Source organism: Anolis carolinensis, unplaced genomic scaffold (genome assembly GCF_035594765.1).
Source record: "Anolis carolinensis isolate JA03-04 unplaced genomic scaffold, rAnoCar3.1.pri scaffold_8, whole genome shotgun sequence".
In the NCBI taxonomy this organism is placed as follows: domain Eukaryota; kingdom Metazoa; phylum Chordata; class Lepidosauria; order Squamata; family Dactyloidae; genus Anolis; species Anolis carolinensis.
In genome coordinates, this window is record NW_026943819.1 from 29,108,648 (window position 1) to 29,122,362 (window position 13,715).

A 13,715-nucleotide genomic window follows, 5' to 3' on the forward strand; every position below is an offset into this window, starting at 1 on the left:
ACAAAAATGCGTTGGATAATCCAGAACGTTGGATAAGCGAGTGTTGGATAAGTGAGACTCTACTGTATTATTATATGATGGAGCTTATGTCTCAACTAAAAATAGATATATAGATTAGAAGTAGGCAAGGTTAGTGGGTTGTTGTAAGTTTTCCGGGTTGTATGGTCATGATCAGATAGTTTTCAATATACCTCCAGCCTATGAGGATGCCTGCCACAGATGTGGGCGAAACGTCAGGAGAGAATGCTTCTGGAACATGGCCATACATCCGGAAAATTCATAGCAACCCCGTGATTCCGGCCATTAAAGTCTTCAACAACATATAGGCAAGGTTAGATATCCAGAAATGTTTCAGAGGCACAGAAAACTGACTCCAGGAAAGAGGCACTTACAGTAGGTGCACACAGAAGCAGGTTCATATCCGTCTCAAGTGCAGCACGATAGAGTTTGCTCTGAATTCGGTTCAATGTTTTGAACCCCTCAAATCCAGCTTGTGCATACTTGGGGAGCTTCTCCACAGGAAGGAGTTGCTGAGGAAAGGAAGCAGAAGTTATCACTATTAAGATACTCAACCATAAGCCTGGAACAGAAGTGGTTCAAAGCCCAGAGAGGCAACAACAAGCCAAAAACATTGGAATTTGTACACGATCTTTATAATGCAAGTAAAAAAAGAGCAGAGATCAGAATATTATTATTATTATTATTATTATTATTATTATTATTATTATTATTATTATTATTATTATTATAGCATTTGTATCCCACCCTTCTCACCCAAGAGGGGACTCAGGGCAGCTTACAGTAAAAGTACATGTATAAAAATAATATAATACATTGCAATTCAATTAAAATTAATTACATTAGACATTCATAAAAAACATAAATATGCAGATTGGCACGTTCAGATACTCTACACTTAATAAAGTTAAATACTTCTGAAACATGTGTATGCTATCAGCTGATCTCTTCAGAGGGAAAAACATCTGTCCTATTGGATAGTACATTACAAGAAATATAAAATACCCTAGCAATTGACAAGACATAATTTTCTTAGAAACATGGGGGATATATATGTCTTGGGAAGGGAGGGTGAAGAGGTAGTAGAAATTCAACAACAAAAAGAGAGGCATTTTCAACATAAGATCATTTTTAAAAGGTATTTTCAGCATACTATTTTTCAGTGTCTCAATCTAGTCAAGACTTCCAGTTTATCAATTTTGTTTTCCTTTCTACAAAAAAGCAATTTCAAAAAAAAATTACACATATTATTAAAACATGGCTGTTTATCACTTCAACATATTTACAGCACCAGTGGTTCTATATTTAATATTTTTCAAAAAGGACAAAAAAACTCATCTCACACAGAAAGCCACACAATGCAAGTATCAAATGTACTTAAAGCCGACACACAAAAAATACACAGCTGAGTTGGACCTCTTTGGAATCATCTTCAAAAATTTGGAGGCGAACTGACAAGCAGGTCCCATTTCATCTTCAGTAGAACAAAACTATTGTTTCTGTGCCCATTGCAAGTGTTCTCCTATTAGAATTTATCATCCACAACAGACACCCTGCTATTAAACCAAGAGGTTAAGGAACAAAAGGTCGTAACACTTCATGACAGAATAACAAAGCCACCTAAAAATAGGTTTTAAAAATATGGAGGACATATTAGACCTGTATAATATATAAAGCAGACTAAACGGAACAAGACAAAGGAATTACACAAATACACAGTCAATGAAAGGGACAACTCCTAAGCCAAGATGGGAAGTTCAACCGTTTTTTAGGTTTTTTTTTTCTTTTCTCTCTCTCTCTGTCTCTATGATTATTCGTCCTCTTGATATTTCCTCACTTTCCTATCGATATATTGTTCCACCACTTTCAATGTATTATGCTTCACTATAAAATAAAATAATAAATAAATAAATAAAAATATGGAGGAGAGCAAAAACAAAAACAAAGGATGGCAAAACAAAATATGCCAGTTTGCAGAGGAGAAATGTTTCAGTAGAGCGAAGGTCAGGGAAATGGAACTCTTGAGTACAGTTTTGTGCAAAGCAAATGTAAGAATACACCACCAACCTCCTCTGAACCAAAGGGCTTGGGCTTCAAGGCAGGGACGTGGACTTCCTCATAGCCTTTGCGTTGCCTCCGGAAAGAGCCATCAGGCAGTTGGCATCGCTTGTTGGCCATGAAGTGGCTGCCTTGGGCAAACACCAGGTCTTCCAGGTCGAGAACTTGCCGGGGGGCCAACGCCTGAGATGGAAGAAGAAAAGAACAACATGAGGGACAGATAATTTGGGGGGGGGGGGGGGGCGGGGTTGCACTGAACAACTGCTTCGGTTCAGACAAATACTTGTTACTTTAAAAGAGACTGATGGCTTTTCTTCACCTCCACTAGTAAGTGTAGATTGAACAGTATATGCCAACAGTAGAGATGTTACATGTATAACAATAATAATAATAATAATAATAATAATAATAATAATAATAATAAAACTTTATTTATATACCGCCCTATCTCCCAGATGGGACTCAGGGCGGTTTACAGTCATAAAAGCAACACAAACATTACATAACAACATAATACACATTATTAAACAAAGTAAAATAATACAATTATAACAATAAATCACACTTACATGACCAGATCAAGGAGACGGGAATCATAAACCCAATATATTAAAATGTATCATTTTAGGCTAGGGAAATCTTGTGCAATATATTCAGGCTCATTATTGCCTAATGCTAATTGTTTTTATGCTTTATTGTTATTGTTGCCTTGAGTCCCTTCGGGTGAGAAAAACCGGGTAGAAATGCCTCACAATTAGGAGAGCTAGGACTCAGTATTCATCTCAGCAGAGCATTTCAGGAAAAAAGTTCACCATCTTCCTCTAAGAATGTGTTGGCCTAGCCATGAGAGACAGGGCAAGTTTCTGTCTACCTTTTCTGTGCAGGAGGGAGAAGCTTGCCTCTGTGCAGATGGGATTCCTTTGCTATTTAAACCACTTGCTTTAAGGCCATATCCTGATGTACACAAATATTTAGAAACTGAATGGTTCGTAAGAGTGTTTTGGTATGGAATCTCTGGTGAGGCCTCAATCCTTTACACTGGGTGAGTCAAGACAGGGAATCTCTTTCCTCAGCTCCATAATGCGGGTGTTTTGCAATCTGTTCCCTCACGCAATATGAGCCTCTGTCAAACCAAACTAACCTCTCCTCCTTGATCTAAATCCATGGTTTCCAGGTCAGTATCCATGCGGGACTGGCGGACCCGTTCCCTGCGCGAACGTTCCTCCTGAAGTGCAAAATACAGAATTCTAAGTTAGTGCAGATATTAGTATAATAGCCAAATAATGCAGTTGCCATTTGGGATACAGGGCATTGTATGTTCAAATACATATACGCAATATAATTTACAATAAAATATAATAATTATAACATCCTGTATATATATATATAATGTTCATAATATTATATTGTAATATGATGTAATACTAATAATACAATATAATAATATTAATTATATATTATATTTTACATGTAATATTACTAATAATACTACAATATATTGATATAGTACAATATAGTAATTTATTGCCAGTATTGTACTATGCTAATAATATAATATTGTATGTAAATTTAATTTGTAAGCTGCTCTGAGTCCCCTTTGGGGTGAGAAAGGCGGCATATAAATGTAGCAAATAATAATAATATATAAATCACTGCTTGGCCTTATAATGTACTGAAAGGTCGTGACCAAGTCAATGCCTCACCATCTCTTTGTCATCTCATTAAGCTGATTTGCAATCAAGAGATAAAATGGAACAAAGCCATATTTGCAATTTAAGCAGATGGTATAAACACATGGAAAACAATTGTACTCAGCATTCTTTCTCCACCAGCCCTTACCCGAATCAAATCTTCTTTCTCAGTCTCATGAAGCTGATACAGGAATTTGGACAGCTCAGGGTCAGACTCCATCTTTCCCATAATCCTCTCCTTCTCAGCTTCGCTCTGGGCGCTAGCCAGGAGGGTGCAATACAGGACTGCGGAGAAAGGAAAAGATTATGAATGAAAGAGAAGGCACCTCTAAATTGTCTCTAAGGTGGCGATACGGACAACCTGCACTTCCTTGAACAACAACAGATCCATGAAGTTTCTGGGATATTATTCAGGTTTCCTAAGAGTCCATACTATCTTTGAGAAATGACAAGCCACATACTGACCCCACCAAAAACACACCCACAGACAGACATTTCTTATTATCACAGTAATAACATCAGTGGGCAACACTCACTCATCATCCTGTGTTGCCTCAACACTTTAATGAAGTCAAACGTGTTAAAGCCCAGGAGCAGGACCAGCTGATTTTCGCATTCTCTGTCATCACTGGCAGTCTAGCAGGAGAGAAAGGAAAGAAGTTTGCACCTGCTTCTCATTAAGAATCATTCCTTCTTTTCCAGGGGCTTTGAGCTAAGTTAGAGTAGGAAGAGATGGCAAAGCCAAGCCCCAGGAAAGAACGTGCCAGGATATGATGTATTAATCTCAATGGGAAGAAGAACAGCAAGATCACACTGAATAGCAAACAGATCCCTCTTTGGGGAAAAAAACTAAGATGCAGTTATTTTCTATATAATCAATGTGCTCAGGCTGCTAACAGAACCTAAACTAACCTGGCGGGAACTGGAAAGCATACGTTGGCAACGGGATTATGGGGAAATGTTTTTTTCTATCAGAAATAGGCAAAATAATTAAGGCATGCCACTCCACCCCAGAATAAGAAAGACAGGTACTGAGACTGTAAGGAAACCAAAACAAAGTACCTTCAAGATTTCCAAGACTTCATCTGCCTTCTTCTGAGATACAATGGCATCATCGTAAAAGCGGCTGAGCTGCCGTTGCAGCCAGAAGGCATCAATGTCTCGCGGGTGCAGGTCCTTCTTCTTTGAACTCATCAGCTCACCTGATGCCACAAGCTGATGATAGAGACAACCATATTAACAAAGTTCCACAATACAATAGGGCCACAATGAGACTATTTGAGGTCAAAGGTTTGCTAGGTCTTTTCTCTGAAAGCACTGAATGCACTCTATTAACTAATCATCATCATCATCATCATCATCATCATCATCTTTATTCTTATACCCCGCCTCCATCTCCCCGAAGGGACTCGGGGCGGCTTACATGGGGCAAAAGCCCAAAGAACCATAAAACACATCAAACAACAAAAAAACTGCGCAGAAAAGGAATAACCATTAACAAACACATAGCAAAAACATTGGTAAAAGCATATTAAAATACAGCAATAAAATCATAAAAACAACTGGGCAAAAGTGCGCTAAGTGTATTTTGTAGGCATGAGGTAGTTAATAAAATGCTACAAAGTCTTAGAGGATTTGGAGTGGGATGGACCCTGTGATTATACCAGAAAATTGGCAAGGCAAGATGCAACCAATCAGAACAAGGACACCAAAGCAACATTTTATCATACAGATGGGCCATGACGAGCCATGTTTTAAGGCTCTTTCTAAATGCAGCCAAGGTGGGAGCTTGCCTAATTTCCCCAGGGATGATGGATGAACATTCTCTAGGCACCACAGGCCATACTGCATCAGTTCAAACTCCTCCAGAGAGCCATAGTGCCACATTGTGGCTGCCATTGGGCAACAGAAATGATGCCATATTATTCCCAGTGGATTTGCAGGATATGTTCCAATAATATAACTTAGTCTTATCTATGTAATCCAAGTGTTCTGAGGACTAGCTGTTGGGAAGCATGTTAGAAAGGGCTACATTAAAAAAAAAAACATGTGTCCTGCAGGCTGCACAATTCCCAAACATGGTTTAGAAAATGCTCCTAGAATGCATGAGATTCCCATATTAGTTTAATATTCCAGGAGAATCTGGAGAATGTTAAATCACCTCTGTGTCTCTGTCTCTATGTTTATATGGTATTGAATGTTTGCCATTATATGTGCACACTGTGATCTGTTCTGAATCCCCTTCGGGGTGAGAAGAGCGGAATATAAACACTGTAAATAAATAAATAAACACATCATTGCATGCTCTCAAACGTTACTGATCCCCGTTGCCGTGCTACCAAAATGGCAGAAACCCTGCCAAAATTTCTGGGTGACTCACATTGGCTGAAAGAGTGCAGCGGACAACGGCCTCGTCGCCTTCCATGTCATCATCAGACGCCTCATCCCGGACTTCACCGTAGACGTCCTCATCCCCTTCCTGTTGGAGCCAAATGTGTTTTATTTAACCGAGATGCCAACTTAATCTCACAAGATGTCCAAAACACAAACATTTCCATTAGCAACGTGGCAAGCAAAGGACAAAAGAAACCGCCACTGAAAAACATGGCAGCAATTCAACCAACAGAAAAGCCTTTCCAAGTCTATATTCCTAGTTCAAACCAGCTGTTATTCTTTAATCGAGATCCAACTATCACTGTCTTTTTAGTGTTAAGGACCAGCCGGTGTACAGCTACACAATTTTTCCAGCAAGATAGTATTTCAAGAATAAGGAAAAGAGAGTATCAGGAGAAAACCACTTGATGATGGGGTGCCAGTTACCACACACTTCTATGATCACTTATTCAAGGGAATATTTTTTTCTCCTCAGCAACACATTCAGCCAAAAGATTCATTCCCCAATAATCTAGGATTTCCACATACATTTCCATGCTTCATCCCCAACCCGCATCAAAACGGTTAATGCACTTACCTCTTCATCCGACTCAAACTGCACATTTACGCCATAGGTCTCATCAATGTTGTCATCTGCAAAGATAACCAAATGTCAGAAGAAGTCGCTTGAGCCAATTGCAAGAGAATCAGGTTTGTTTCTGAATGGAAGTGAATACTGATGTAGTTTTGGGCTGTGACTAACCTACATAGTGGGCCACAGTGGTGCAGTAGGTTAAACCCTTAATAATAATAAACCTTTATTTATATACCGCTCCATCTCTTTGAGAGGACTCAGGGCGGTTTCCAGCATGTACAAAACAGTAAGTTGTCAAAACAGCATACAACGGCATGAGGAAACCCTTGTGCTGCTGAACTATTGATCTGAAGGTTGGCAGTTCGAATCCATGAGACAGGGTGAGCAGAATGAGGCAGAATGCATTGGATAATCCAGAATGTTAGATAAGCAAATGTTGGATAAATTAGACTCTACGGTATTATTATTATTATTATTATTATTATTATTATTATTATTATTATTATTACACAGTGAATGTCAATTTTAAAAAGCTTGAGCTAACTCCCAACTATCCTCTGTATATATTAAGCAAGGCACTTGCCACCAGCCACAAAAGTGGCTTAATTGCTTGCAGTAAACTCTATCGAGTGTAGAATAGATATCTCATCAGAAGAGGCATCAAACAAGGAATTAAACAGACTATTATTAATTTTTATTATTATAATAATAAGGTTGTTTTTTTTCATTTGGTTACACAATGGCAGCCAAATAGCACCTTGGTGCATTCCTATGGCCAATCAGTTACCAGGGCAAAGCTGCCATTGCCTAACCTTGTACAGAGTCTGAAGAAGACCTTGTTCAAAAATAAGCACATCTGACTGTGGTGTAAGTTACCAAGAGGATTTCATTATTTGCCTTCAAGGAGGAAACTAAATTAAACATCACAGAGTTCCATGAAGAATTAGTCTACAAATAATGAATTTGGGACAGGTGGGCAGCCATACCCATGTTCTGGATCTCCTTGTCCCCGCCATAGTCTGTGATCTTCTTGCCCAGGTTCACCAGCACATGGTAGCGGGTGTCGTCCGTCTGTCCCAGGAGGAGGTCGATCTCCTTCCGACGCTCTTTGTCTCGCAGTTTCTCATTCTTCAGAACAGCCAGGACCTCATCAGCCGCTCCACAGAGAATGTCTCGGGGCTGCAAGAAAAGAAAGAAAGAAAGTTAAACCACTGCTTCTAATAGCAAGTATGTGTTGCTGGGTTAGGAAGTTTAATATAAAAGAATTAATAATATTCTCAAAAGAAAATTCCAGGTTTACAAAAATACAAACTGAACAAGAAAAAAGAAGACAAAAAAAAGCAGCTTCGTGAATTCAGATACCTACAATCAGAATCCATTTTCAAAAAAATACTCTTTGAAAAAGACACAAGGCTTAAGCAGAAAACAACAAACACGAGAATTTCAGCCCCTTAATGAGCCCAGTTCTCTTTGAACACTTGGAACACTTGAGTCCTTCACACTCCGAGGCTTTCACCCACCTGATCCCCAAGAGCTGCCTGAATGAAGCTCAGCAACACTTCATAGGTTTCCCGAGTCTCCTTGGTTTTGGGCTTGTAGATGATGCCCACCATCTCGTCAATACCCTCGGAAAGCAGAGTGTAGCCTTTCATCTTGTTAATGTCATGTCGGTCCTCATCACGTTTCCGTCTCCTACAGAACAGAGAAAAAGATTATCACACAGTCAGTAAAGGCAGAAGGATCTCTCTCTCCTTTTTAGTCAAGAAGAGACATAAAACGGAGGCAAGAATCACACTTCCCTTCTCCAATGAAGTAATACAGAAAAGATATTTGCAGCAGTATTAAGTACAACCTGGTTTAGTTATGTTATAGCATTAACTACATTCAAGGTTAAGAAATTAGATTACTGCATTTACTCGAATCTAATGCTCATCTTTTGGGGCTAAATGACAACTTAGGGTGTGCAATTGATTACCGTAATACAGTTCTCTTAGTCCTGAGCCAAAGCCAAAAGGGAAGTTGCTTCAGGAACTTCTCTTTGAGGGATATCGTATCACATTTAATGGCCTTGGCTCAATGCTATGTGTTACTGGGGTTTATAGGTTGGTGAGGAACCTACAGAAAATTCAAGACCTTTTCAAACTACAGCCCCCAGGATTCCATAACATAAAGGCCTTGAATTGGAGCAGGACTAAGCAAATGTAATTAAGATTAAGAGAGTAATATATACATAACAACATACTGCAATCCACTACAAAAAGATTCTGAGACCACAGGTTTAAGACGACAATAACCATACATCAAAAGACTGTTAAAGAGTTATTGTAAATATACACAACCTGAAGAAGGACCCCCCCGAAACAAGGATATTGTACCCTGGATTACTTGTTATACATTTGTGTACGTATATACACCAGATTTTTGGACTGTTTTTCGTTTGAGATTGATGTATGTTATGTTTCATGTGTTACATAATAAGATAGTACCCAGTTGGGTCTGTAAAGAAAATACTTATCAATGTAAACACTGTTTTATGAATGCACACATTTAAATTTGTATGAGAACATTCATATTTAAGTTTGTATGAGAACATTGATGCTCTAGAATCACTTTAACATGAGAGTGAGCACTGAAAATTGTTTTTTGAATTGTTTATTTCTATTGATGCCATTCTTGTAGCAAAGAAACTTTAAGACCTTTTTCAAACTACAGTCCCCAGGATTCCATAACATTGAACCAAGGCAATTAACATGGATTCACTCTACAGCATAGATGCACCCCAAGGTTTTCTTTTCCGTTGCTGGAAGCTTTGGTGTTTTAATACAATTGTTTATAATGAAGCAATTCTAAGCAGGCAGCAACAGTAATGCACACCTTTTTGGCCAAATTACAATACTTTTTGCCAATACTCATTACATTAGGCAGCACATACTTTTTTGGTTTCAGGGTTTTGAAAACTGAGGTACACATTAGATTTGATGGCACATTAGTCTTGAGGAAATAGGGGTATGTAACCAGTCTTCTCCAAACTGGTAACCTTCAGATAACTATAATGCCCACTATTCCCAGGTAGCATGGCTAATGTAATAAATGCACTGATAGAATACAAGCTTAGGAAATTCTCCCATTCTATTCGAAATACTCAGGAGCTACTGCCTGACAGAACAGTGGGTCAAATGAACAAAATAACAGAGCAAGTGAACAAGGTAGATGTCAATCTCAGTGAGTTACAACACTGTGGTCAATAGCTGAAGAATTAGCTCTGACTATGGCTCCAAAGGTAAGGACAAAGAATATTATCAAAGATAATTGAGGTGCCCTTAAATATTCTATCATACTACAGAACCTTTCTGTATTATAAGAAAAAATTACAATGTTCAGGGTATGACACATAACAAGTACATCCTTATAGATGTAATATTAATATCTATAAATAACTATTTATACTTGATATGCTGACAACAACTAGAAGGTCAAGATAAAATAGCTAAAGACACAGAAGAGGATTCTGTTATCTATGCACCATATACGCAGAGGTTAATCTGAATGCTATGACGCACTACATATAACAAGCATTAGGTATTAATAATTATTCAACTTTTATACAGTCTTCAACAGAATTTAACATTTAACAAGGCAATATTGTTGTGCTCCTGTAGCTAGTTGCACACTGCTCAGTTTCCTGAGTGACAAAACAATCTAAGCTCAAGCAGTTCAACAGTGCAAAAACAATATACAACAAAAGCTTGACTCTAGATGCAACTTTAAAATGGCTTGCTCACTTTGCTCGTCTTTCCTCCTGCATTTGGGGCTTAGTCCTCTGGGCTTTGTCCCCCATCCGGGTGCCTTCCAGCTTCCCGACAAGCGACAGGACCTCGCCGGTGGGTTCATCGCGACGAGTTCTGTCAATCAGGGAGCGGTCAGCTTGGAGTACAAGATTGGAGTTCTGGAAAAAGGGCAACACAAGGAGGAGGGCAGATCAGGACACTGGAGAAAGCCATTCTCACCATCTCAACTTCATTATGAGAAATAATAGAAATAAAATGTTCTAACCTGACTTCTATAAATAATTTATTTGATTTATATCTACCTTTATTTCTATATGACACCCAATGTAAGTTAAAACAACTCAGTTATAACAGTATGACACATTTAATATACATTCAAACAATTATAATAGGGAAAGCACATATAATGTATTAGAAAGAGGTCCCTCAAACATCCTTTTAACCCTGACTAATTTAAAGCCGAAGGCCTGTATGAATAAGGAAAAAAGAATAAAGGACAGGGCCATCCAAGCCTCCCTCAGGTGTGAGTTCCATAGTTTCACAGTGGCTGCTGAGAAAACTCTTTCTGGTGTCCAGATGTGCTTGGTGACACATCCCATTCTCCAAATTGCTAGCACATCCAAAAAGGCCATGGTGGTCATTGCAATTCAAGACGTCCACAGGACATGATGCTGGGAAAAGTTGCTGTATGGTGTTTATTTCATCCATCATGATAATTTCCTCTCTGCATGTTTTAAATCAAGGTGTAAACTGCAAGAAGAACTGAGGAGGACAGTCAAAATACTTAAGAGTACCTTTGAGGTACTACTGACCAGCCCATTTTTGCAGCTTGATAACAGGGTGTTATTCTTGTTGATTCTCTGCAACATGGTGCCACAATCAACAGCGAAACCTATGTAACCACTCTTAAGAAACTTAAGGAGGCAATAAGAAAGAAGTGACCACTAAAAGCCCTATGAAGAATGGCTGAAAGAGCCAGGAATGTTTAGCCTGCAGAAGAGAAGGCTGAGAGGAAACAAGATGAGGGCCATGGATCAAGATGGGAGGGGAAGTCATAGGAAGGAAGGAGCAGGCTTATTTTCTGCTGCCCTGGAGACTATGTCACGAAGAGTTGGAGACGACTAAACGACTGAACAGCACGAGACTAGGACGCAATGGAGCAATGGCTTCAAACTACAAGATAGATTCCTGTCTTCTGGAGTGTTTGGTGTCATCTGCAAACTTGATGATCGTGCCTTCTAACCCTTCGTCTAAGTCGTTAATAAAGATATTGAACAGAACCAGGCCCAGGACGGAGCCCTGCTGATGGCACTCCACTTGTGACTTCTTTCCATGATGAAGATGCATTCGTAAGCACCCTTTGGGTTCGTTCGCTTAGCCAATTACAGATCCACCTAACCGTAGTTTTGCCTACGTAAAGAGTTTTACTCTTCTGACTTTTACCTGTTTGGACCTCTGAAACACAACCTACGTGGTTTCAGATTCAATGATTCGAATGACGTTACAACAGTTTTGAACTAACGGGTTACAATGCAAGACCCTGATTTTTTTTTTCCAAAATGGTTTTGACGCCTGGGTTAAACGATGGCGCAAATGTGTACAAACTGATAAACGGGCTCGGGCTGTGGCGCAGGCTGGATCACTGCAATGAATCACTCTGACCAGGAGGTCATGAGTTCGAGGCCCGGCTCGGAGCCTATGTTTGTCTTGTCTTTGTTCTATGTTAAAAAGGCATTGAATGTTTGCCTATATGTGTAATGTGATCCGCCCTGAGTCCCCTTCGGGGTGAGAAAGAAGGGCGGAATATAAATGCTGTAAATAAATAAATAAATAAATAAATAGTTTCGTTTAGAGCAGGGGTCCCCAAACTAAGGCCCGAGGGCCGGATGAGGCCCTCCAAGGTCATTTACCTGGCCCCCGCCCTCAGTTTTATAATATAATATTTTTATATCAGTTTTAATAATATAATATATTGTATATACATATAATATTGATAATAATATTATGTTATACAATATAATACTAATAGTAATACCATATAATAATATTAATTATATGTTGTATATTACATATTATATAATAGTATAGTGGTATAGTTCAATATAGTAATATATAATGCTAATATTGCGCTATGCTAATAATATAATATATTGTATGTACATACAGCTGCTCTGAGTCCCCTTCGGGGTGAGAAGGGTGGGATATAAATGTAGTAAATAAATGCAGTAAATAAATAATTAATTTTAGACTTAGGCTCGGCCAAAGTCTGACATGACTTGAAGGCACACAACAACAACAACAACAATCCTAATTAACTTGACTATCTCATTGGCCAGTAGCAGGCCCACACTTTCCATTGAAATCCTAATAGGTTTATGTTGATTAAAATTGTTTTCATTTTTAAATATTGTATTCTTTCGTTGTTGTTGTTGTTGCACTACAAATAAGACATGTGTAGTATGCATAGGAATTTGTTTGAATTTTTTTTTCAAATGATAATTCGGCCCCTCCACAGTCTGAAGGATTTTGGACCGGCCCTCGGCTTCAAAAGTTTGGGGACCCCTGGTTTAGAGGGCAGTTCAGGCCCTGATCTGTGGAAAATCCTGCTGTTCTAGGTTCATTCATGTTTTTATGACGCGGGAGGCAAAACTTTTTGACCCACTGGCGCCTATTGCCACTGATGCTGACAAGGCCAACCGGGCCAGAGTATGAAAACAATTTCCAGTCGGAGCTATCTTAGCTGCAAATAAATAAATCACCGTGTTGTCGAAGGCTTTCATGGCCGGGATCACAGGGTTGTTGTATGTCTTTCGGGCTGTGTGGCCATGTTCCAGAAGCATTCTCTCCTGACGTTTCGCCCACATCTATGGCAGGCATCCTCAGAGGTATACCTCACAACCTCTGAGGATGCCTGCCATAGATGTGGGCGAAACGTCAGGAGAGAATGCTTCTGGAACATGGCCACACAGCCCGAAAGACATACAACAACCCAAATAAATCACCCTCCCTCCTTTCAGCCTTCCTTCCTTCACTCACCGCCTTATATTCGTACTGGAGGCTCCGGGCGGTCACGTCCGCCATCGCTGCTTTCTCTCACTCCGTCAAACGCTTCTGGCACGCAAGAGCTCCGGTGAGAACTTCCGCTTCCGCCCCCAGGCTTCCTTTTTCCGGCGCGTCGGGGACGCCTCTGTT

The 13,715-nt window shown here is 39.4% G+C and overlaps 1 protein-coding gene across 1 annotated transcript in view; it reads right to left on the reverse strand.

The window, feature by feature from the left end:
* Window positions 1-13,690, reverse strand: part of snrnp200 (small nuclear ribonucleoprotein U5 subunit 200) — a 52,238-nt gene extending 38,548 nt beyond the window's left edge. The window contains exons 1-12 of the mRNA XM_062961293.1: window positions 13,560-13,690; window positions 10,518-10,681; window positions 8,256-8,427; window positions 7,722-7,914; window positions 6,739-6,794; window positions 6,148-6,246; window positions 4,830-4,982; window positions 4,304-4,403; window positions 3,916-4,052; window positions 3,218-3,301; window positions 2,086-2,259; window positions 393-530 (exon numbers count right to left, since the gene is read on the reverse strand). Of these exons, the coding sequence (XP_062817363.1) occupies window positions 393-530; window positions 2,086-2,259; window positions 3,218-3,301; window positions 3,916-4,052; window positions 4,304-4,403; window positions 4,830-4,982; window positions 6,148-6,246; window positions 6,739-6,794; window positions 7,722-7,914; window positions 8,256-8,427; window positions 10,518-10,681; window positions 13,560-13,604 (1,515 nt within the window). The 5' untranslated portion in view covers window positions 13,605-13,690. The remainder of the gene's footprint in view (window positions 1-392; window positions 531-2,085; window positions 2,260-3,217; window positions 3,302-3,915; window positions 4,053-4,303; window positions 4,404-4,829; window positions 4,983-6,147; window positions 6,247-6,738; window positions 6,795-7,721; window positions 7,915-8,255; window positions 8,428-10,517; window positions 10,682-13,559) is intronic.
* Between the last annotated feature and the right edge of the window lie 25 nt (window positions 13,691-13,715).